Below are 25,799 nucleotides of genomic sequence, written 5' to 3'. Positions count from 1 at the left end.
ACTTCACCAAACTTGTGGTGATGATGGTGGTCATCTCACCAAGTCTTCAATATTTGTGCTACTCACAGGTTAGTAAGTTATTTAGTCGAGTTAATTTAAATTTGTAGTCACCTTGCTTAGTCTTTAAAATACTTATAATAACACTTTATTAAAACATTTGATCAGCTTGGGCAAACCTCAAGCAATCCAACTAATCTTTCAATGGTCTCACAAATCCTTGCAAAGGCGGGGAACCCTTTGTGTTTCACCTCAACTTTCTCGTCCTTGGAAGTAAGAAATTATGTGGATTCTAAACAAGCAAGGGCCCGAGGAAGAGGAAGATGAAGAGGCGGGGGAAGAAGGAGAAGCTTAGCTTGTTTTATAAATATTATGTTGTTGCATAACGTACTCTTGTAGTGTATTTCTTTTTATAAACTTGTGCTTATATGTGTTGACGTATTGTTATGGTATTCAACAATAATGTTTCTGTGTTTGATTCATAGGTATAATTCTCTTGTGTTGTTTTTTTTTTTTTTTTTTTTTTGAGAACTTTTGTTGTTTATTATTATGTATTGTTTAATGTTCTCATCTGAGCGGGTTGACCTAACTCTTTAGATCTTGTTACATACAATTAAGACCCTTTATGATACTATAATAATACTACTTGTATTACTTACAATTAAGGCCTATAATACTAATATTGTTAGTACTTACAATTACGCGCGTGTATTTTCCTTATGAATCACAAACCAAAGTAACTAGATGGATCAAAATGTAATAGATTTACACTACAAAGTCTTGAAAATCATTTCCAAAACAATCCTAAAAATTATACTCGATGGTAATTCATAAAATACCAACAATAGTAATGGTTATTGCCAAAAAAAAAAAAAAAAAACTTAATTAGAGAATGATAGTTCATATACTAGTGTATCAATTTACTCGAATATAAACTAAGTTTGTAAAGTTTTCATCAAGCCTTGTAAACCACCCATCCGCTTCAACATATGCGGAGTGTTAAGAGTTTTGACTTTGCTAAACATCTTAGCAAGGCGTTTGTACTCTTCCAGTAACTTCGTAACTTCTTTAACTTGAAGCCCAACTCCACGTGCAACCCGCATGATTCGTGACTTGCACATATCCTTTTTACAATCTAACTCTGCATCACCATAGTCAAGTCAAATCAAAGTCAATTACGTTTCAAGACTTTCAAAATAAGGAATAATATATATATATTTCATCATACCCACTCTCTTCTTCCTCCGTAAGAATATCCCTTATTCTCACTTGAATAATAATTTAGGAAATTTTATTAGAAAAAACCGGGTAAAAAACTGTTTAAAAAAATTTGGCAAAAAAAACCAAATTGCAAAATATTTTTGTTGAAATAACCAAGGTGGACAATCTGGCGTTGACTAGATCTTTTTCGACATCGACTCTCCCCCCTAATTTCCCTCTAATTATTTTGTTTTAATTTTCTCCCTTTTTCTTCTAATTTCCTCCTGCTTATCTCTCCTTATGAGAAGTGAGAGGAGAGAAGAGAGAAAAGCAAGAGGGAAAATTAAAACAAAATAAGTAGAGGAGAATCAGAAGAAATTGGGTGGGATTAGTAAAAACTAGGTCACGTGACCGGCACATGTAGAGTCAATGCCGGAAAAGAATTAGTCAATGCCTGATTGTCATCCTTGGTTGTTTTCAACAAAATATTTTGCAATCTGGTTTCTCTTTGTCAAAACATTTTTATAAGGATTTTCCTAACAAAAAAGTTATTATAAACGGTTTTTTTTAAACAAAATTTCCAATAATTTAATGCATTCAACTCTTTTCTCTTAAACTTGAAAGAAGACAAACTAAAACATTTACTCATAAACTTGAAAGAAGACAAACTAAAACATTTACCCTTTTTTTTGACAGGAACTAAAACACTGACTTGGTATTAATTTAAACAAGATAGGAAGTATATATAGGAGGTATTTTTAAAACAAAAAAAGCAAATCAAGGTATGAATGAAGAACAAGTTACCTTTATTTGTCATTGAATCCAAAATGGTCATATAGCGCTTAATCTTAGCCTGGGCATCCTTTTCTTTAGTTTTGGGCATGAAATCAGATTTGAATCCAGGAAGCATTGATAAAAGCGGAGACATAGGACCCATGTTGAGGATATTCTGCAACTGCTCATACATCATTCTAAATGTAAACTTCCCCTTGGATAAATCTTGAGCCTGCTTCGATTTCTCATCCTTGCTAATAACCACTCCATTTATCTTTTTCATAAACCCTGGCAAGTCACTCATACCTATAAATGCAACCAAATAAATAAATCATCATATATATATAGATCATATTATACAATACGTACTAGGAATTGAAATTGGAATACACGTGTACAAATAAATAAATAAGGGCCGGGGGAAGTATATAAGTTATGTACCTAAAAGGCGTAAAACAAATGATTGGGTGTTGAACTCCTCAAAGTCATCCATGTGTTCCCCTGTCCCGATGAATATGACAGGACTGTCGGTGGCAGCCACGGCACTAAGAGCACCACCTCCCTTAGCGTGACCATCCAGTTTAGTAATAATCACGGCTCCTACATCAACACTTTGCTTAAAGGCTTGTGCTTGGTCAAATGCAGATTGACCAATGCTACTATCCATGACAAATATCACTACATCTGGTTTCGTTGCCTGTTCAAGCTGACGCATTTCTTCGAATAGAGAAGCCTCTTGTTTGTGTCGTCCACTTGTATCAATTATAATCAGATCATAAACTTCCTTTTTCAACCTTTCCACACCTTCAACTGCAACTTTCACGGGATCTAATTCCGTGTAACTGTTACCAATTTCACCACTTGTCAATGCATAATCATTACTAAATAAACAAAAACCCCAGTAGCATAATTAAAAGAATTCAATATACATACCTTCCATACAAGGGAATTTTAGCCTTAGTTGCGTTTTGCTTCAACTGATCAAAAGCACCGGCTCGAAAAGTATCAGCACAAATAAGAGCTGGATTCCAACCATTTTTCTTATGATGACGGGCATATTTTGTACATGTAGTCGTCTTTCCGGACCCTGCCAAACATAATTGAATTAAACGATGTTAAGAAGCATTGTAATTAAATTTAATCTTAGCCCTTTAAATGTCTAGGACCAATCTTATACGTTTATTATATTTAACTTTTAAATTAATTATATACTAAAAAAGTAATATTCAAAAACTGTTTTCAATTCCTCTTAATTATCTCTGAAAAAAACTACCGATGGCCATACATACAAATATACAATTCATAGTTTTTGTTACTGTATCTTCAAACAATTGAGATTTCAATTCCCTTTTATAGTTGTCAACATATAGTCATGAAATCAGATCAATTTTTTCAGTTGTTCTTTATAATATTATGGATTAATATGGCTAGAGGCCAGATTAGCGTGATTAGTTCTTTCGTCAAAATGAAAGAACAAGTACACAATATATAATTATTCATCTTCAATCAGCAATAAGCAAGATGGGACATTAAACTATCAACAATATCATCATACTAAAAACCACAAATCAATCATCAATGGGAGGAATTGAGGTGAGCATTGTTAAAGGAATACAAGGTAACCGATTAGTTTTTTTTTTTTTTTCTAAATATAATATCATAAATATATTTTTTTTAAAAAAATAAAAATTGTCCTCAATGTTAGTGGTTTTAAAAAAAAAAAAAAAAAAAAAAAAAAAGGTAGGGTTGAACGTAACCTTAGGAAATTAAAGAGGAAAAAAAAAAAGTGCATACATAACATACCTTGCAGACCAACAAACATAACAATACTTGGTTTGCCTTTCCTCGGAGTAAAAGATGGCTTCTCCGAATTCAACAAACTACATAACTCATTGAATACCGCCTTTAAAAAACAAATATCAAGTTAAAAATTCGAGCAGCAATATTAAAAGTAAGGTTTTAAAAAGAGATACAATAGAGAAGTATAGTACCTGTTCTATAATTTTGCGCTTATTAAGACCCTCAGAAAGATGATCAAAATTGATATTGTTCTTAATATTGTTAATGTGGCGATTGATAAACTCGAAGTTAACATCAGCATCGCGAAGAGCATGAGTGATCTCATTCAAGCATTTACCGAGTTCCTTCTTATCGATCACACTTGAATTATTTAGTTTCCGAAGAGCATTAGATATGCACCCCCCTAATTCTGCTAACACCATTATTGCACCTTTTTGTCTCAGTCTTATGAAGGCCAAAAAAACACTACTGCTTTAATTAATTTTATGTAAAACTGTAAACTTGTGATAAAGCTTTGGCTTAATTCTCATTAACACATGGCAAAGCCATTAAATAGCACAAGGCAGAGAGTTTCCTTAGTCGTATCAAACTAGGAAACATGATAACTATGGGAATTAAATATCCTAGATAAAATATATTTTCCAAATTTAAATATTCCCTAAATATATCGTAATAAAAACTAACTCGTCAAACTAATTGTATTTCCATTGATCAAATATATCGTAAATATAAATCAATTTTTTGTTCATTGCCTAAATTATAAATTATTGTTGGTATTTTAGGAATTTTTATTTTTTATTAATCCAACCTTTGCACAATTCTAGGAAAATTATTGTTGGTATTTTAGGAATTTTTATTTTTATTTGTGTTCAAAAAAAAAAAAATATTATTTTAGGAAAATTTAATTCTAATAATCCAACCTTTGCACAATACTATTTTATTAATACAACCTTTCAACTATTCCACAATAACTCAAGTTTTGGGGGTGTTGTCGGTGTTCTATTCTATTAGGTCAAGCATGTCACTTAATCTATAACAATAGGTCACCTACCACCCCCCAAAAGCTTGGATTATTGCGGAATAATTGAATTGGCGGATTTATAAAATAGGACCGCGCAAAGGTTGGATCATTATAATCAAATTTTCATTTTAGGAATTACCATATACCTTAAGTATAATTTTTCACAAATTCTTATAGGTATGTCGGATGTGTATGGCTAAATCTTTCAAATATGAACATGTTGATTTGTAATTTTGTTGATTCACAAACATATTTAAGAGTCAATATCTTTTGACCTCAAAAATAAGTTCAATTGTAGAGTATGATTATATCTAGTAATTAGTATTACTAGTTGTGGATCCGCGCCCAACTTATCAGTATTATTTTTTGGTTATTATTTTGCCGTTATTTGTATGTTCATCATATACTTAACATTTCTCTTTGAGTAACAATTCTATTCTAATTTCTCATGAAATAACCGGTTTATTAAATAAGACATTCGAAGCGTTGAGTATATGGAGAGCCATGGTATATTAGAGGAGGGCACAAAAGAATATATATATTGTCCCAAACTTATGAGTAAAGTAACGAAAAAGGATCAAGGCGGAAAGACAATAAAAACTTAAGCAGATGAAGGACGAAAAAAATAACAACTCAGTCAACTTATTATCCCTAACTTGAAGATAAAATATAAGGAATTCAACCCATAAACAAATTAGCATGAAGCCATACTTGAGATCATGTGTCAAAAAAAAAAAAAAAAAATCATACCGGTTTTAAACATCAATCAAATCTGAATACCTGATAACAACCTAGAAACCTTTCTTCGACACCCACATCTATGCACTCCACAATCCTATAATGTTGATCCAAAAAAATTGATAATATCTAGTTTTCATACTCAAAATACTAAAAAAATTCAAGATTATGCAACTCCAACAGTCATTGCTCATGGAAAAACAGGGAAATTATACTTCGTATTAAATATACATAGCTAACTAAAATAACCCACCTCATTTTCAAGCTTTTAGAGGTTCCTTTATCTTAAATTTAAATCATTGAGATCAATCAGTCTCTAACAGTTATCACACCTCCATTTTCAGAAATTGTGGAATTAGAATTTAAACTTTACGCACAAAGTCAAGTATGTATAATTTTGTCCCTCATCTTTCTCCTCCGTCCTTTGCTCTTGATCTCCTCTCAAAGTCCCCCTTTTTTCTAGAAACCTCGTTTATAATCACTCCTCAACAAAGGTCTACAATCTATATAAACAACAAAGGAACAGCCAGTTACCTTGCCACCTTTGGCAGCTTTAACTATGACAAAAGGCACTCTATCACTAACATTGGGAGCAGTGGCAACATTTCGCTATCAAAATTAAGAAAGATATTGGATATTACATATATATTATTATAACCCTATAAAGATGAACCATCTCACTTATATCCGCATTTAGTAAAATGAACATAACTAATTAAATGTCAAGCACTATTCAGATGAGTGTAGTTTACAATTACATACAAGGCACTCTACAGCATATAAGCTCAGCATAAGACAGATAATGTAATCATACTGAAGCACTGGACCATCATACATTTCCTAGCTGAGAAATTTCAATTTGATTTCAATTTTTAAAGTCCATCAAACACATAGAAAACTTGGTCTTGCTCAGCTGTTTGACATCATTTTTCTCTTCAAATTTCAAAATCTATTTTTGTCATCAAATGTTTACTCGCATTTCGATAAAAATTCCAGCATAAAAATTCCATACAGAATACCAATAGTTTACTTCCAACTCCAACAAGGTCTCATTCTCTATAATACTAGTTTATTTAAGCTCTAGCAAAATTATCAAATAATCCATTCCAGATAGATTTGTTATTTTGAAGATATTACTAAATTTCATGCTACAATATATAAAACCCATAAACAATAGGAAAATCCCCAATGAGGCAATAAACATTAGTACGATGTATGTTTTTGCTAACAGGAAATAAAACTTGACAAACTATACGTCCAATACACACATCTAACACCCAAACTTCCCAATTTTTCTATGTTCTTCAATTCAATCAATAGATACAACCTACAATGTATATTCTTCACTGATCCACTAAGCCCTTAACGAACTGTAAAATGACAAATCATGAATATCAGCCTAAAGAAGAGCTCAACCAAATAGCTAGAGGAAAAATTAAGTCAACATCTTATCTGAGGCTATAAATAAAACCATAAAAGCACAAATGGAGCTCTTTAGAGATGTGTCTATACCTAAAACCCACCCCCCAAAGGACATGTACAGGCAATACTTTATATTTTTATTAATGTTTTAGGCTTTTAGCTAGACTAAATTGAAAAGAATACAATCATCATGGAGCTAAGAGTAAAAATATCCTGCAAAAAGGACATACTGCGACCCGAGCTGGCTGTAGTTCATCATTGCTAGAGCATATATTCAATTGAGATCAGAGCCTTTGTTGCAAATTTGCAATAGTCCAATATCAACCACCCCACATCCCCCCGAGGGGGTTTTGGGGGGAAACGTTCCTTTCCTGTCTCCTTCGATAAAGAAGGGATAGGCATCAGCTAGAAAGCCACCGAGCACAGACAACACTTGTGATATTCGCAGAAAGTTATTGACAGCACTGGCAGAAGCTCAAGAATGGCCAGTGTATAACAAAGAACATAAAAGCAATCAGTGTATAACAAAGAACATAAAAGCAATCATGTTCACTGATGCATTTTCTCAGCCCTTATATAAGCAATCATGTTCACTGATGCATTTTCTCAGCCCTTATATTTTGTAAAGTGCCAAGATTTGTTAGTTATTGGAATTAATAGTGATTAGAATTCAGTTGAGCAATATCCTGATGACTTTCTTCAGCATTTAATTAAACTGAGAAGATGCAAATAACAATTTAAATGGCCGAATGTACAATTAGAGAAGGAAGGCAAACAAAAACATGCAAATTGAAAATTACCCCCTCCAATGTGGTAATCGTAGAATGAAGGTTTGGTGTACGTGGAATTTGCACTTTCAATCTTCAATATAACATCAATATATATCAGCACATCAACCTACAATATTGAAAAAAACACATGATCCAAAAGATAAAAAGCTACTTCATCTTTACTTTTAAGGTAATCTTTCAACTCAATAACTGTAGCATCCTTCACAAACAAGGAATCTATGGTTTTATATTTGCACTCCTCTCAAACCTTCGCTTTAAATAATCCTTCACAAGCGAGAAATGATACGAAGAATTAATTCCAAGTTCAATAATTCTGCATTGTAAAATGAGATTTGCTAATAAATTTACCCCATCACCCAAATAATGGTGAAAAAAATCCTAAGCCTATAGCAAGCATTAATTTTCCAGTAAGATGAACTTAAAGAGACACAAGAACATATATAAAAAAGCTTGTAGTTTTAACACACAGTCTACATATCAGAATAGCCAGTCGTATATACAGAAGAGCGAGAAGGAATATACTGATCCAAATCCAACAATGAACTCTCTCCTCGGCTCTATTGCAATCAACGTCACAGAGGCTGCTATCTGATTTCAATGTAATACCATACTCTGTTGAGATAACATGTACTTCCTCTGTTCTTTTTTACTTGACCTGTTTCTTTTATCACGTTTGCCAATGTAAAACTTTAACGATCAATAACTTAAATTCTCCATAAGTAAAAATTATAAAAGTTATATATTATGATAGTACTTATTGAGACGAATATAAAAAGATCATATATAAATATATTTTTCCTTACATATTATTTACAAAAGACGGTCAAAGGAAGGATGGTGAATAGTGTAAAAGTCAAAGCGGGTCAAGTAATAAAGAACGGAGGAAGTAGCTGTATTCTGTAGATAACCATTACCTCTCTCTCCCCCCCTCCCACATACCTATTTATATAAAATTTATCCTTGTATAATCATTACCTTTCTCTTCTCTCCCCCCTTTCCCCCTCTCTCCTTCGCTCCTCCCCCTTCCCCATACCTATTTATATAAAATTTATCATTGTATAACCATTACCTTCTATAATTAGAGGTATCAAATATCACACAACTAAGATATCTAGACATTTTCAAATATCAAAACCAATTTTTTAGACTCTTATTAACTCAAAAAGATACAGAGTTCCTCCTAAGAAATTGGAATCTAACATTACATGCATCAACCGGAAATTATCATAATTTGAAAAAAAAAAAAAAAAAAAAAAGATATTCATGATACTTTTTACATCCATTTCAGAAAGATAACAAACCATCACAATCTTTTATTGATATTTTGATAATCCTACCAAAAACTAATTAACAAAAACACTAACACTGGTTGGAACATAAAGAAAGCATCATAGAACTAAAAACTAAACACTTAACTGACAAGACTTACCAATTAACAAGAAAAGTTGTGGCCAATTTATCTTTCACATCATTAACAATATACATATATTTTTTTTAAACGGAGTTTATGCAATGATACTGACAAAAATGACTCGACTATTGAAATAAGCCAAAAACATTATCATTAACAAAGGAATGACAAATACCTCTATGAGTTTCGAGGCACAGAGAGAAAAAAACCTTCTGAAAAAACACAATGGATCTCGTGTTAAAAACTTCATATTCAGAAAAGAGTTATACAAGAAATTGAAATTGTCTGACAAAATAATTTCTTATTCACAATAAACTCCCTGCATTGAACCTCTCCCATTTGAAGCACCTCTAAATCTCTAATACCACTTTGTATTGCTGTGTTTTCATTAACTGCTTTCCTTCTGTATATATGGCTATATGCAGCATAAGGCCCATCATTATTGCCCTGTCATATACAAAATATAAGGCAATTTTGCACATACAGTTACTTTTCGATAATTGAAACTAAAGAGAGACTTCCAAATGGTGCATACAGTAGCTTGCTATAAGCAAACACATACCTTTGATCTGTAAAAACCCATATTAACCTTCAGCACCTCTTTGATCCTCCAGCTCAATGTTGTAGACATCAATAGGTAGCAATCCATCAACATGTCTCTTGACAAGCATAGCAACAGCCATCCTGGTAAAGTTAAAGAAAGATAATTTTCAGGAATTAATTTAAGCAGTAGAAAGACAACAATCAAGCTAAGATGGTGTTCTGTTATAACCAGTCATTCTACTTTAAATTTACATCAAGCAAATTAATGTATGTTCAAACAAACGATTGTTAGCCATTTTTTAAAAGCATAGAGTCCCAGGTGACAATTTAAAAAACTTTGAGAATAAGTTGATGATACCGCAGGTCCGCAATATTATGATCCACAGACAACAGACCGCAGACCTTTATAAACCAATTCAGTTCAGAATCAAATCCTCTGATAATTTTATAGCTAGCAGTTTAGCACATAACAAAAAAAAAAAAAAAAAAAAAAAAATAGACCCAAAGCTTTCAGTTATTCTCACTAACATTACTAAAGCACGTCAATGAAGGGAGTTTATTGTGAATAAAAAAAGTATTCGGTAAAAGGAAAACATACCTAAAACTTCCACAGAGTAGGCTCCGGAAAAAACAATTATATACACTTAAAATGCCAAAACACAAATTAATCAAAGACATCAATAACTGACTTAATATGACACTTGAAAAACGTCACAATGTAATTTTCCCATTGGACAATGAGGATAAAAAAAAAAATGCCTTTAATTTGAAACATATTTCGGATCAACTTCCCCAACTCATATAAAATTATGATAACCTGAAACTGAATAATTGAAATAAATATGATGAAACCTGTGATAACCTGCTAAAACAGCAATAAGCGACAAAAATGAACAACTTTATAAAACTCTCTGAAACCAAAGCAAATTGATCATCACATAGAATCCTCAAATAAGAGAAAAGCACACTTTCAGATAACTAACTAAGATAACACCTACCTTTGCAAATGTAAACCTGAAATTCCATCAAATTCACGTACTGTATGATAATTGACAACAAAAACTCAATTTAACAGGAAGGTCTCAATCAGAATAACATTCAATTCGAAAGAGTTATACAAATAGTGATACCGCCTATCCTACATGGACAATACTTACAGCAATCAGCTTCTGCTTTAGGATGCATGATATGTAATTATGTAAATTTCCAATTTTAACCTAAAACCCACCATTGAAATGCACCATCTTACCAATAACAACATATATGTATATGCTACCCTGACTCTACACTTTACTTAAACTACGTACCTGTTAACCTGTAACAAATACTCAACACTCCAATACAAATACTCCCTCCGTTAATAGTTATGTGCAACTGTGCACATGATTACGGTTAGAGGGATTTAAGAGAGTTAATTAAAGTGAGTGGAGAGAGAAAGGTGGTCCCCTCCACTTGCAAATAAAGAGGGAAATCTGATTTTTTTGGAGGGAGTATGTTTTCCCCCCCAATTTTTCTTAAAAATTTTGATTTTGGGAAATTTAAAATTCCCTCTAACTTTTTAAAAAATAAAAACTGAAAATCCAAGTTTTCTGATTTCTTCACAGCATTTATAAGGCTTATAAATACAAGCCTCCATCATTCATGAAGCATTGAATGCTTCTCAATAATTACATACCAAAGTTTGTTCAAAAGCTAGCTGAATATCACCAAAAGTTATCACTAATTACATACGTTTAGCTAAACAACCCAAAAAATTACTCCTAATCTAAAATTAGTGCTAAGCTGAAGTTAGTCATCAAATCATCAAGGCTTCAACTTGAGGGCTGCATCATCTCTTCAAAAACCTTCATCAGCCGACCCCCCTTCACCATCTACAACAATCTACAAGTGAACACAGGAAACAAAAGACATGGCAGCAATAGATGAAGACCCTTTTTTCGACATTGAACACTTAATTTCATAGGAAGAAATTGCAGACATGTACTACGATTATGAAGAGCAGCTGCAAGATGCAGATTTTGAAGCATACAACTCAGACAATGAGAATATGCAAGAAGAGGCAGAAATAGAAGACACAACCATTAACAACAATAATCAGACTCAGCAAGATGAAACACTAGCATCATTGTTTGAAGAAGGGACTCATCAACCAAACAGAAAACAACTAAATATGCATCAAAAGAGAGAGATTGTGGATGCAATGCTGTTGAAAATGCAAGATGGTAACCTACTAAGAGGCTACAAGGTAGAATTATCAATCAAGTTCAAGGTTCATAAATCAACAATCACAAGACTGTTCAATGAAATAAAAAGGCAGATGGCAGAAGGGAATTTGATTGATGTCAGGTCCAAAAAGATAGGAAGGACAGGTCCAAAGCCAATGGAATTCTCTGATGAATTCCTACAATCAGTCCCACTTCACTTAAGGCAAACAGAAAGATCATATGCTGCAGCACTCAAAATTTCACATATTACTCTTCATTATTTGAAGAAAAAGGGGAGAATCAGAACATACACAGCAAGCAGCAAGCCAACACTAACATCAAATCACAAGGTGGCAAGAATGAAGTGGGTTTTGTCTCACATAAACCCAATCCAAGGGAATGAGAACCTCACATTTTATGACATGAAGTATTCCATCCACATTGATGAGAAATGGTTTTATCTAAACCCAGACAAAAGAAGATTTTATCTGTTACCAAGTGAGGAAGATTCCTATATGGCTCAACAATAAAGGAGGTTCAAATTAAAAGCTATGTACATGGCCATTATAGGAAAGCCTCTGTATGGGACACATGGGGAACTCCTACATGATGGGAAATATGGGATATTCCCATTCACACAGCAAGAAAGGGCAAAAAAGTCAAGCAAAAACAGACCAGCTGGCACATTGGTCACAAAAGCACTTCAAAATGTCAACAGAGATGCAATAAGGGACATGCTACTTCACAAAGTCATACCAGCAATAGTGTCAAAATGGCCAGCAAGTTTGCCCAAAAATGTGGTGATTTAATGGGATAATGCAAGGCCACATCAAATACCAAGAGATGAAGAGTTCATTCAAGCAACACAAGCAAATGGATTTAACATTGAGTTTGTGTTCCAACCAGCACAATCACCAGATTTGAATGTGTTAGACTTAGGTCTATTTAGATCTATTCAATCTTTGCAATATCAATCTTTTCCAAAGAATGTAGATGAACTTGTTGAAAAGGTCATTGAGTCTTATAACAATTTCAAACCAGATTTAAACAAGTATATTTGGGTGACATTACAAAGATGCATGATCAAGATTCTAAAGGCAGAAGGAGGGAACAAGTATAAAATACCACATATGAACAAGAAAAAGCTTGAGAATTTAGGCATTCTCCCAAATCAGATTGAAGTAGAAAGGAGTATAGTGGTGGAAGCTGTGGAATACCTGAACACAATGTTCAGGCCAACACCCCAGGGAAATCATGAAGCAGAAACAGAAGACATGGAGGTAGATGCAGACTAAGTACAAAGACACACAACAAACAACCACACACTGCCACACATAACCACTTAGTAGTCAACAATGATATGTTAAATTTCACTTTTGTTTAGTTATTTTTGTGTACCAATGAATAGGTGGTTAGGTGTATTTTGTATGGTAGAGTATTGAAACACACATGAAAGGCAGTGGTGGTTTAGTTCTAGTGCATTTGTAAGAGGCTTTTTGTAGCCATTTTATCAAGTAAGTGGAAGTACTTAATCACATGAATCCATCAGGAGATCAATTTTTTTTTAAACACAACCTTTCAAACATGGTTACCTCAACATCAATCACAATATAGTGATTGGTGGAGCTATACCATTGTTCAAATAGTATTTCATAGGAGTCCCTTCATCATTTGGATTCAACACACAACACAAATAGTCTAGAGCAGCGCAAATGGGGACTGTTAAACAATAACAAAAAGGGGCATGTGCAGGGAACTCCATTAGAAAATGTTCTCTACACAATGATCATTGATAACATTTTTCACACAACAACCCAAACACCCAAATCAAGAAACCATCATAAAGGATCATCATTCAACAACCAAATTCCCATATGCCATATGCCATGATTACAACATCAACCATATCCAACATAATATCCAACATAATATCCAACTCATAAAATGCATCATTATCCAACTCTTAAAATGCATCAATAGCCAACATAATATCCAACATTAATAGGATAGAAGCACTAAAACCTATCCAACATAATATCCAACATAAAAAGGACAGAAGCACCAAACCCATATCCATCATAATATCCAAGCATAAAAAGGACAGAAGCACCAAACCCAAATCCATCATAATATCCAAGCATAAAAAGGACAGAAGCACCAAACCCAAATCCATCATAATATCCAACATAAAAAGGACAGAACCAAGAAACCCATATCCATCATAATATCCAACATAAACAGGACATAAGCACCAAAAACATATCCATCAAAAAATCCAACAATAATAGGACAGGAAAACCAACACCATGTCCATCAAAATTTCCAATTATTAAAGGACATAATCACAAACACCACATACAACATCACAACACAACAAAGCCACCACAACATAATTAAATTCGGAGTATATGTGCATAACACAACCACCATAAACAAATCATGTCACAAGCATACACAATCAACTTAAAAATGGGACTCAATAACAAAAATTAAATAAGTTAGGGTTAGGAAGCGTTACGAGTGCAGCTACTCAGAGTGTTGAACCGTAGGGTTCATCCGCCTCACATAGCACGTCACAACCGGAACAGAACAAGAAGGCACTTCTGGTTTCTTGGCTGGAGGTTCCTCATTAGGCTCCTCATCAGAAGACAACACAATCAACTCATAGTCAGGGAGGCCACGCATCCTTCTCAGGGTAACACGCGCGACCTTCCTGGTGGCCTTAACTCGAGGGGGTGGCCTTTCCCTCTTAGATCTAGGCTTAGAGGGCACAACAACACTGCCGTCACCTTGCTCAGCAGCCAGATCTACAGCCATCTCTGAGAAATCAAGCGATTTACGACGGGACTCACCAACACCCTCCTCTTTCTTCGCATTTTATTCCTCATCGAGGCTTTTGAGGACTTGACCAAGGGCTCTATAAGTGTACAAAGAGCAGTACGCACCCGTCTCAGTAGACTCGTAAAATTCACGAGGAAAAGAAGATCCAACCTCGAAGCAGTGCATAAAATTGAGGATCAAATTCTCCTCTCCCTTGTCATTCGTAGCCATGTAAGCATCCTTAAGAGGATCTAAGTTCAACATTTTTAAGGAGGGAATTTGATTGAGAAAGAAACGAGAAGAGGAGAGTAGATTTGGAGTGAAAAATAGAGAAAATCAGAAGAATAGAGGAGAGAGAAAAACCCAGAAGATGAACTAGGGTTCATCTTATGAAGTATCCAGAAGATATAGGTAGAACGAAACATCACAATTAATTTGGGTAGTTGGGAAGTTGTGTGAATGAAGAGAGAGAAGTGGAATTGGAAGATAAAAGGAGGGAACAATTAGATTAGGTGAATCTGATTAGTTTAGGTTAATTTAGTTTAGGATATTATAATGGTATTGATTAAAAAATAAAACAATTAAAATTAAGGGTAAAATTGTAATTTTGCCACTTTTTTTTTACTCAAAATAGAAAGAAAATAGAAAGTTGCACATAACCCCGAGCGGACAAAAATGGCAAAAGTTGCACATAACTATTAACGGAGGTAGTACAACACTTAGACACGGACCAAAATCATGCAAATAAGAACCGAAATCGACAAAAAAAACAACTAACACACATGCAACATTAATTAATAAAATCAAAAGAGGGAGAATTATACCAATCAAAAGAAAGATGATATAACTGATCGCGTTGTTTAGATAAGTTAATTCATTCAGGGGAGCCTGGTGAGGTGAGCCATATCAATGCTTGGTTGACTGCTTGTTTACCACCTGTTATAATGCCATTTTTTGTGTGCCTATACATATCTCTTTTTTTTTGCACGGAGTATTAGACCAATATTGTCTAATTTTTAATTTGTCTCATGCATCTTATTTGATTAATCATGGTGAAAGGGAGTTGAGTAATTGAGTAGGGGCACTTTTTATTTTGCAACTAGTGAGTAGTTCGGGCGTTGCCCCGAGATACTACTTTTATAGTTGTGCAAGTGCTAATTTTTAAGAATATTCCTCTGTTTCAATATGATAGTCTCATATGAAATCAATCACATAAAATAAGAAAAGGAGAATATTTGGAATCTAATAATAAAATAAAAAACAATTCATAAATAGTTTTGCCTTATTTAATTTTTTTTTTTTATTTTTTTAGGAAAGCATTAGCCATAATTTCATAAATCAATGGAGTAATTTCTTTTCTTAGAGTTATGTCATTAAGGGGGCGTTTGGTTCGCAAAGAGGAATAGGTTTGGAATCAGGAATAGGGTTAAGGTGGTATCAGGTTGGAACTTGATACTTAATACCATGTGTTTGGTTTAATTCTGGAATAAAATATCATCCCTTAATTTAATGTATTTGATACCTAAGTGAATGGAATGAGCCAAACCCACCCACCCACCCCCCCAAGGTTTCCAAACCCCATACCTCATGGGTTTGAGGTATGGGTTTAAAAATCATATTTTTGACAACCAAACATATGGTATGGGTTTTGGTCATTCTAAACCCATACCTTATACCTAATCCGCGAACCAAACACCCCCTAATTCACAATCAATTAATTTAACCAATCAGAATTTATTAGGTATAAAATAGGAAATAAAAACTAAGTTAAAAGTGGAATACATTTAATATGGGTAGATCTTTTTGAAACGCGCAAATTAGTATATGGGACTAACAAATTGAAAGGGAGGGAGTAGTGTGTATGTATATTCAATATATTTATAGTAAAAGAGTATTTAGTGTGAAACATTAAAGCATAATTAACAATTCGCCTAGATTGTTAAACAATAACATTTCTTCAAAGAGGTTAAGGGTTCGAACCTTTTCATCCAAATATTTTTTTCAATATAGTTGAGGCAACATTAAATATTGTTGGTAGTGTGGATAATGTGGCATATTAAAAAATTGAGTGGATGACGTGGCATAATAAGGAGTTTAATGAGTGACGGGGTCTACGTGGCGTAGAAACTTTTTAGAAACGCCTTTTAATATATAGTATAGATATGTTTGGTGTTGACAATGTGGTATTTCGTATTTGAAATATATTGTTTCCGATAAAATCTAACTAACAAGATTAACCCGTGCAATGCACGGGCCTAAATACTAACATGAACTTTTGCAAACAAATTAGAGTGCCACGGGGCCATATTTACATTTCATTTTTTACCTTTGTTTTTTTTTCCCAATTTACCTTTAAAAAAATAGTTCTTTCTATCATAGTATCATGTTGTTTCATGAGGGTAGTTTTCCTATCTTCTTTTAATCCTTTTCCTCACATCCTTTTCTTATTTTTTTTTTATGGAAGGCCATAAGCCACACAATTTTCATTCATAGGGAAATCAAACTCCAATAGGAACAATACAATCTGGAAAATTACTAAACCAAAAACGACAACTAGTATCACATGGAAGACAATAAGCCAACTCATGTGCAACCTTATTACCCTCCCTATGAATGGGAAGAAAATCAGAGTGTATTTGGTTTTGTGTGTTCAGCAAGAATGTTTTGTTAGTGAATGGAGGCGGAAGAATAATTTCTGGGGCTCTCAACCCTAGAAAGATCTGCTTCTCATTAATATATACACACCTTGATCACTACAAGACAAAGCTACAGCTCATGGCTACTGTCAAGGAAAGAAACAGACAAAAATAAAAACTACTCCTGCACTAAGTATAGCTATACACATATTATACAAAAACTATACATATTTCTACACCCCCCCCCCCCCTTCAAGTTGGACTTGGGACAAAGTAGCAAGTCCTAACTTGGACGATATAAACCAATGTTGATGTGCAGGAAGGGATTTAGTGAGAATGTCAGCCAACTGAAGAGAAGATTTAACATGACAGGTAGTAATGGTACCATCTTCAATATTATCTCGAATATAATAGCAGTCTAATTTGAGATGCTTTGTTCTGTCATGGAGTGCTGGATTATGTGCAATATACTCTGCTGATTTATTATCACAAAATAAGGTGACAGGAAGAGGAAAATCCTGTCCCAAATCTTCAAATAAACCAACTATCCATGCTATCTCACTTGTGGTTTGTGACATACTTCGAAACTCTGCTTCACAAGATGATTTTGAGACTACCTTTTTCTTCTTCGTTTTCCACGAAACCAAAGCACCTCCCAAGAATACACAAAATCCAGTCAAAGATCTTCCACTAAATATACAACTTCCCCAGTCTGCATCACTATAGGCTGACAATGTATGATCAGTGTTACTAGGATAAAATAATCCTAGATCAACCGTTCCTTTAATGTATTTCACAACATGCAGAGCAGCCTGCATATGTGGCTTTCTAGGACAACTCAAATACTGACTTAGTTGTTGAACTGAGAAGAACAAATCAGGTCTTGACATGTTCAAATATAGCAGCCTTCCCACCAATCTTCTATAACTCTCAGGATCCTCAAGCAATTCTCCTGTTTCTGTTGATAACTTAACTCCCTTTGGAAAAGGAAACGTACATGGTGTACATCCTTCCATTCCACTATCTCTGACAATGTCCAGAGCATATTTTCTTTGGTTGATCATTGTACCTCCTTCACCTCTAGCTATATCAATTCCCAAAAAATACCTCAAGAATCCCAAATCCTTTATAGTAAAGGCACTATCCAGTTTGCTTTTCATGGAAGCAATTGTTTCTTCATCATCACCAGTGATAATCAAATCATCAACATACACTAAGATGATACAAGTTTTACCATTTTCTGTCCTCAAAAACAAGGAGTAATCTCTTCTGCACTGCTTGAAACCATTTTCTATCAAAAATGATTTGAGTTCAATATTCCATTGCCTTGAAGCTTGCTTCAAACCATACAAACTCTCCCTTAATTTGCATACTTTATCCTTTGTTCCATTCATATATCCTTCTGGTATCTTCAAATATACTTCTTCTTCTAAGTATCCATGCAAAAATGCATTATTTACATCCAATTGATGTAAATTCCAGTTTCTTGTTGTTGCTAGTGCAATTATAAGTCATACACTTGCAAAATTAGCCACTGGTGAGAATGTGGCCTTGTAATCCTTCCCTGCCACTTGTCTATCTCCTCTGGAAACTAACCTTGCCTTCAGTCTCACAATCTTCCCATTTGGATCCAATTTCACAACATAAACCCGTTTACTATCAATGGCTTTCTTTCCCTTTGGCAAGTCAACTATCTCCCATGTTCCATTGTTTTCTATTGCCTGTAACTCTTCTTGCATTGCTTTGACCCATCTTGGATCCTTTGAAGCTTCTCTGTATGTGTTTGGTTGATCTATCTTCATCACATTGTTAAGGGACACAATGTAATTTGGTGTATAGTACTCCTTGTTATCAAGAGTAATATGCACTAGATTGACATTTCTTGGCTCAGCTTCTTGATTTATATAATTGAATTGTTGCAGCCTTTTATCACATTCAAAACCCTTAAATTTTGAAGGTGCTCTTCTATCCCTCACAGATCTTCTTAAAGCTTCTTGTTCCATGTTCTGTTCATGATCTCTATGATCATCCTGCTCTTGATCTCCCATCTCTTCATTTATGTCTTTTTCTAGGATCTGAATCCCTTGCTCTAACACCTCATGTTGCACTTCAGGCACAACTTCAGCTTGCTCTTCCTCTTCTCTTAAAGGAATTTCTTGCAAAATATTGTCAGTAGACATCTGATGTCTCAAAATTCATATCAATGCTTCTAGGAATTTCAGCATTTTCTTTGTCACTTTGCTTACAAGAAGGAAAAATATTTTCCTTGAAACTTACATCTCTAGATACAAATATCTGTTTTGACTCTAGATCAAATACTTTGTATCCCTTTTGATCACTAGGATATCCAATCAGAACACATCTAGTTGCCTTAGCAACAAATTTATCCCCTTTTCTATGCATGTTACTAGCATAGCATAGGCACCCTATCACTTTCAGATGTTCATATCTTGCCTTTCTCTTCATCAGTCTCTCAAAAGGTATCTCCCATTTTAATACTGCACTAGGCAACAAGTTGATGATATGAGTTGCTGCTAGCACACACTCTCCCCACATATTCTTGGGTAACCCAACATGTATTCTAATTGCCCTGGCTGTCTCTATCAAATGCCTATGTTTTCTTTCAACTCTCCCATTCTTCTGAGGGTTTCCTGCAACACTCCTTTGATGCAAAATTCCCTTTTCTTTCATTATTGTGGAACACTCTGACTGAAACTGAAATATTTCAGTCCCATTGTCACTTCTTATTACTTTAATAGAAGTATTAAAATGATTCTGCACATATTCAATGAACATTTTCAGCGCCTGTCTAACCTGTTCCTTATTTGACACCAAATAAGTCCAAGTCACTCTTGAATAATCATCCAAGATTGTGAGGAAATAACTTGCCCCTGTGACATTCTTAGTTCTATATGGTCCCCACAAATCCATATGAACCAAATCAAAGATAGCATTTGCAATTGAAGAACTTGAATTAAAAGGTAATTTGTGGTGTTTTGCCAAACAACATGTATCACAAAAATATTCAGAAACCCCATTACAATCACAAATACCCAAATGTTTCATCTTGGATAAAGAAGTATGTCCTAATCTTGCATGTAATAAATCTAAATTTCCTCTAGATTTGCTACTCAAAACTTTCTTACAAGCCATTACATTAGCCTTATTCTACTCCTTCTCTGCTCCATTTCTTCTTTCTTCAGTTCTCTCAGACCTCTTGTCCAGCTTTAGCTTGTAAAGTCCTCCACTCTTCTCTCCATATCCAACTACCTCTCTACTAGAAGGGTCCTGAAATAGACACCCATAATCAGTGAACATCACCTTCAATTTTGTTTGCTCCATCAACTTACTCACTGACAATAAATTATGCTTGAACTCAGGTATATGTAGCACATTTCTAAGAATTATATGTTCATTCAATTTCACAGTTCCCATTTCTTTCACATTTCTAATTGTTCCATCAGGCATTCCAACACTAACATGCTTTCTTAAATTTCTTATGTCACAAAATAATTTCCTATCACTAGCCATGTGATCAGATGCTCCTGAGTCTATCAACCAACAACTTTTATCCACATTCTCATAAAGTGCACAAGCATTTAAGGTTGAAACAATACCTGTAAAATTGCTCATACTCACTGCATTACTTGAACTGCTTGCCTGACCTTGCTGCTTCTAATTCATCACCTTCAATACCTGCTGCACCACTGCATTCATCATCTCAGAATCTGGTTTCTCACTATTGCTCAACTGTCCTTGTTCAGATGATTCAAGAGGATCATCCTCAATGCACTGTCCTGTTCCAGACACATTTGCAGCATATTTCACTCCTGTCTTTCCCTTTGGTTTGTTCTTAAACCAATCTGGATAACCATAAATCTTGAAGCATCCATCTATTGTATGTCCCTTCATTTTGCAGTTTTCACACCACTTCTTTTCCTTTTCTTCCTTGGTCTCTCTTCTCTAATAATTACCATTCTGATAATTATTCCTGTGATTCTGATTGTTGTTCTACCTATTTCCATGGAATGGCTTAGCAACTAGTAAAGCACTTGCTTCTGATCCTATTTCATCCAAACCTGATATTTCCTTCTGCTTTTCAACTTGTAAAACCATCTGATGTGCTCTATTAACACTAGGCAATGGATCCATGCCTATGATGTTTTCTTTCTGGTTATCATAACCAACATTCAATCCCATCAAAAAATCCATCACTTTCTTCTTCTCTTCTCTTTCCAACAGCTTCTTCATTACATTACATGTGCATTTATTAAAAATATCACATGTGCATTCAGGCATTCCTTCCAGACTACTAAGCTGATCCCATCCAGCCTTAAGCTTCCCAAAATATTCTGAAACACTCATGTTGTTCTGTTTCAACCCATTCAATTCTTTCCTAAGCATATAGATCTGAGGAGCATTTGACTGCCCTAATCTCTCAGCTAATTCAGTCCAAAACTCTCTAGCTGAGTTCACTATCAACATTTGTTCAGCAAATTGTGGTGTTACACTAGCAGATAACCAACATCTAATCATGCAATCATTCCTTATCCACTGATTATAATCATCAGAAGAAACATTTGGTTTAGATATCTTACCCTCGATGAATCCAAGTTTGTTCTTTTCCCCTAGAGCCATCCTCATACTTCTGCTCCAGTTGACATAGTTCTTTCCATTGAAGACAATCGTTCCTAATGGTGTGTTCGAGTTATCCGAGCTTCCCAAATAATAAGGATCAGCATAAGGAACAACTTGCTTAACCGCCATTATGTGTTTCTATTTTAGGAATTTAAACTTTTAAGATCAAAGATTAAAACTTTGATATACGGTTCAGTGATTGGCTAAAGATTCAAACTTTCTATTTCAGAAAGCTTCGATTTTGTTCAATCTCACAACCTGGTGAGCTCTGATACCATGAAGAAAATCAGAGTGTATTTGGTTTTGTGTGTTCAGCAAGAATGTTTTGTTAGTGAATGGAGGCGGAAGAATAATTTTCGGGGCTCTCAACCCTAGAAAGATCTGCTTCTCATTAATATATATACACACCTTGATCACTACAAGACAAAGCTACAGCTCATGGCTGCTGTCAAGGAAAGAAACAGACAAAAATAAAAACTACTCCTGCACTAAGTATAGCTATACACATATTATACAAAAACTATACATATTTCTATAGAATGAAACTCCAAGCTACATACTCTAGAAAAGAACAGACATTATAGATATCATCCAAAATAAGGTAAAAACTACTTCACCCCTTCTCTTGCGATCGTACCGCGTTCACTAGCTCAAGGCAATCGGTCTCCAGGCCACCACCAACCTGCGATAGCCACAGTCGACAGCCACTCTCAAACCCAGCAACAAGGCCTTTGCTTCTGCTATTAATGGCTCCCACCTATCCTAAAGCGCCAAGCAGCAGCAAGTTCGACCCTTCCCCTGTCATTTCTCACAATAGCTCCAGCCATCGAACCTACCCCCTCCTCCACCCCCGCATCAATATTCATCTTGTGCAACCCCGCAATTGGAGCTTTCCATTTCTGTCTCGCCGACCTCCCACCCAGCACCACCACTTCATCTTTTTGGAGCTCTTTCGTGAGTTTAATGACATACTCCACAGCTTTATTTGGGTCACATGCTTCATCTTCGAACAACCATTTGTTGCGTGCATTCCATATAGCCCAACAGGTGGTCGCAAATAGGCCATGTTCCTTGCGTTCCCAATTTAAATTTCAAATTATATTTTTTGCTCATGAAAATTAAAGTTGAAATTTAGTCAAATTTGTCTTCAATTAAGTTTCTTCCCATCAGTTTTATGTAAGTTCATGATGTTTTCTCTTTCAATATTGTATTCAGATCCTAATGATTAGTTCATTTTATTCTAGGGAATTATTCCAATAGTTGCAAGTTGGTTGTGACAGACTGACGGCCGCTTAGTATTTACCATTTGAACTACTTCTCAGGTTTCCTTCTTTTCAATTTTTCTTCTTAAAGTTGGTATATATTCTTAAACTTTGTTGACAATGTTTTAGTTTTGGATTTGAAGGATTATTGATCGTTTATTCCTTTACTCCTAAAAAATGATGAGAAATCTAATGTTATTATTATTTTTTTTTTTTGAAACCAGAAATCTAGTGTTAATTTTCATTAAGATTTGTTGTATTTTTTTTTTATATACGGAGTACATCTTTTTAGCCCAAATTAAATCTGTGTGAGATTTATGGAAGACAATATCAAGAGTACTATTCTCGATTCACAAAGTTTCGTATGTGCTGGCCACACTGTACGGCCAGCCATAATTTTTTTTATTTACAAATCTTCTCTCTCTCCTCTCTCACTCCTCTTTACCCACGCATCATGCATCACCATTAATTCTCCACCCATTTTCTCTCTCCTCCTTCCCAATTTCTCTCTCCTCCTTCCCAAATTCAGGTAGAGGTTTCTCATTAATTCTCCACCCATTCTGCCACTTTCTCATTCTCCTACAAGCTAGAGGTTTTTTAAGGCTAAATTCAGCCCTGATGGCCGAATTTGGCCTTTTAAACCATGTTTATAGTGAAATTTGAAGCTATTATTAAATTTTAAGGTATTTGTTCATTTAATTTTTTTTAAACGATTTTTAATTTTTTTTTTCCGGGTGTTTTCTGTGTATGGTTGTCGTGGTGTGGGTGTGTTTGGGTGGGTATGATTGGATAGGGATCTTGTGGTGGGTAAGGTTTGGGTGTGGTTTGGTTGTGGGTTCGGTGAATTGTGGTGGTGGCGTGGTTGTTGGTGGCGTAGGGCAGTACCGGGGGTTACTAGGTCGGGGGTTACTTGGTCGGTCAGGGGTTACTAGGTTGGGGGTTACTTGGTCGGTCAGGGGTTACTAGGCCGGGGGTTATTAGGTCGGTTAGGGGTTACTAGGTCAGGGGTTACTATGGGTTACTAGGTCAGTCAAGGGTTACTTTTGTCTAAGGGTTACTTTGTCTGGGGGTTACTTTGTCATTTGCTGATTTGGCACCCTGCCGCATGGTGCGGCTGACCGCACCAGAAACGCACTGTTCTCGATTATGAAATAATATCTCAGTTAAATATATCAAGACAATATATATATATATATATATATATATATATATATATATATATATATATATATATATATATATGAACCCATTATGTATAATGTTTGTTGAAATCCCACATTATTTTATTAATGTTTTTTTTAAAAAAAAATAAAAAATTACAATACAATAAACATTCGTGCATCACATTGGTTTAAGACTAGTTATATTAATTAGAGGGTATTAGGGAAATAAGTTTCCTCTCGTAAAAAAAAAAAAAAAAAAAAAAAAGAACGTAGTGGTTTTTTTTAACCAAAAAACTTTTAAAAAGTTTTGTTTTCACAAAATTATGCTTTTAAAAGGATTTTTTTAACAATTTTTTCATAATTTTTCTACGGTATCATTTGTTTTTTTTAGAAATGTTTTAAATCAATCATTTAAGATGTCATTTAAGAAGCCGTGATTGATATACTAGTACTATAAAATCCGAGGTCACTAATAAGGGCGTGTTCGGCGTTAGCTTTTGAGTAGCTTTTAGGTAGCTTTTAGTGGTTTGACCAAGTCAAACCACTACTCAACAAAAAATGTGAGTGTTTGGCAAAGTAGTGGTTAGGGTAGCTTTTAGTGGTGGAGGTAGCTTTTGTGAAAAGTTAGAAACATTAGCTTTTGAAATTAGAGGTAGCTTTTCAAGTAGTTGTTGAAAATTTAATCTATAGTTTTAAAAATAAAATATTGATTTTTATATGTAACAGCTAGTCAACCACTACTTTACCGAACACTCATATCTAAATTATTTATCTTCACAGCTAACAACTTGTTGACAGCTAACAGCTACCTACACAGCTAACAGCTACCTCCACAGCTACAGCTACTTTCACAGCTATATTTTGCGGAACACGCCCTAAGTTGAGCAATTCAAGTGCTAGTTTTCAACTACTCAGGGGTTGTTTGGTTACACAAAGAAAATGGAGGAAGTCAAAAATCATGGGAATTTGAAAATGAGTGAGTTGTTTGGTTGACAATAAAAAGTGGAAATGAGGGAATTGTAAATTCAAGGAAATTGTGACTTCCTACAAACATGGGAAGTTGATTACCCAACCCCCCAGGTAAGTCAAAATTCCCATAATTTGCAACTTCTTTCATGTTAACCAAACAATTTTAAGCAATTTCCATGAATTTGAAGTAAGAATTTAATTCTTATGAAATACAAATTCCTTTGGGAAGTAAATTCCCATAACAACCAAACAACACCTCACAAAAACAAAAAAAAATACTGTAGGATTTTGATATCACATGTATGACATTCCGTACGTTACTCACCATCTCATATTTTTCATATTGCCCATCACTGTACTAAACCTAATACTTCCTCCGTTGTTGAATCTTTTTTAATTCGTCTCAATAA

The 25,799-nt window shown here is 34.5% G+C and overlaps 5 protein-coding genes across 5 annotated transcripts; 2 read left to right on the top strand and 3 right to left on the bottom strand.

Annotated features, from left to right (window-relative positions):
• Positions 1-501: 501 nt before the first annotated feature.
• Positions 502-4,193, bottom strand: LOC110681757 (signal recognition particle 54 kDa protein 2-like). Its single transcript, XM_021857883.1, has 6 exons — positions 3,963-4,193; positions 3,775-3,874; positions 2,905-3,058; positions 2,413-2,852; positions 2,002-2,277; positions 502-1,138 (listed from the first exon to the last, which is right to left on the bottom strand). The coding sequence occupies exons 1-6, from the start codon at positions 4,191-4,193 to the stop codon at positions 933-935; spliced, it is 1,407 nt and encodes a 468-aa protein (XP_021713575.1). The 3' UTR covers positions 502-932.
• Positions 4,194-11,675: 7,482 nt separating this feature from the next.
• On the top strand, positions 11,676-12,431 carry LOC110681756. The gene has a single exon (XM_021857882.1). It carries the CDS (start codon positions 11,676-11,678, stop codon positions 12,429-12,431), a length of 756 nt encoding a protein of 251 aa, XP_021713574.1.
• Positions 12,432-12,458: 27 nt separating this feature from the next.
• LOC110681755 lies at positions 12,459-13,196 on the top strand. Its single transcript, XM_021857881.1, has 2 exons — positions 12,459-12,684; positions 12,808-13,196. Exons 1-2 carry the CDS (start codon positions 12,459-12,461, stop codon positions 13,194-13,196), a joined length of 615 nt encoding a protein of 204 aa, XP_021713573.1.
• Positions 13,197-17,590: 4,394 nt separating this feature from the next.
• LOC110681754 (uncharacterized mitochondrial protein AtMg00810-like) lies at positions 17,591-18,751 on the bottom strand. The gene has a single exon (XM_021857879.1). The coding sequence runs from the start codon at positions 18,749-18,751 to the stop codon at positions 17,591-17,593; it is 1,161 nt and encodes a 386-aa protein (XP_021713571.1).
• A 2,617-nt stretch (positions 18,752-21,368) lies between these two features.
• Positions 21,369-22,124, bottom strand: LOC110681753. The gene has a single exon (XM_021857878.1). It carries the CDS (start codon positions 22,122-22,124, stop codon positions 21,369-21,371), a length of 756 nt encoding a protein of 251 aa, XP_021713570.1.
• Positions 22,125-25,799: the final 3,675 nt, after the last annotated feature.

The sequence above is a fragment of the Chenopodium quinoa genome, unplaced genomic scaffold (genome assembly GCF_001683475.1).
Source record: "Chenopodium quinoa cultivar QQ74 unplaced genomic scaffold, ASM168347v1, whole genome shotgun sequence".
Classification (NCBI taxonomy): domain Eukaryota; kingdom Viridiplantae; phylum Streptophyta; class Magnoliopsida; order Caryophyllales; family Amaranthaceae; genus Chenopodium; species Chenopodium quinoa.
This window is presented reverse-complemented; position numbering and strand designations above follow the sequence as displayed.

Coding starts and splice junctions, on each gene's coding strand:
- LOC110681757 (XM_021857883.1), bottom strand. CDS start 4,193: ATGGTGTTAGCAGAATTAGGGGGGTGCATATCTAATGCTCTTCGGAAA. Junction 3,875..3,962: donor AGCGCAAAATTATAGAACAG/GTACTATACTTC, acceptor TGTTTTTTAAAG/GCGGTATTCAATGAGTTATG. Junction 2,278..2,412: donor ATTTGTTTTACGCCTTTTAG/GTACATAACTTA, acceptor TTGCATTTATAG/GTATGAGTGACTTGCCAGGG.
- LOC110681756 (XM_021857882.1), top strand. CDS start 11,676: ATGTACTACGATTATGAAGAGCAGCTGCAAGATGCAGATTTTGAAGCA.
- LOC110681755 (XM_021857881.1), top strand. CDS start 12,459: ATGGCCATTATAGGAAAGCCTCTGTATGGGACACATGGGGAACTCCTA. Junction 12,685..12,807: donor AGTGTCAAAATGGCCAGCAA/GTTTGCCCAAAA, acceptor TGTTCCAACCAG/CACAATCACCAGATTTGAAT.
- LOC110681754 (XM_021857879.1), bottom strand. CDS start 18,751: ATGAATGGAACAAAGGATAAAGTATGCAAATTAAGGGAGAGTTTGTAT.
- LOC110681753 (XM_021857878.1), bottom strand. CDS start 22,124: ATGGCGGTTAAGCAAGTTGTTCCTTATGCTGATCCTTATTATTTGGGA.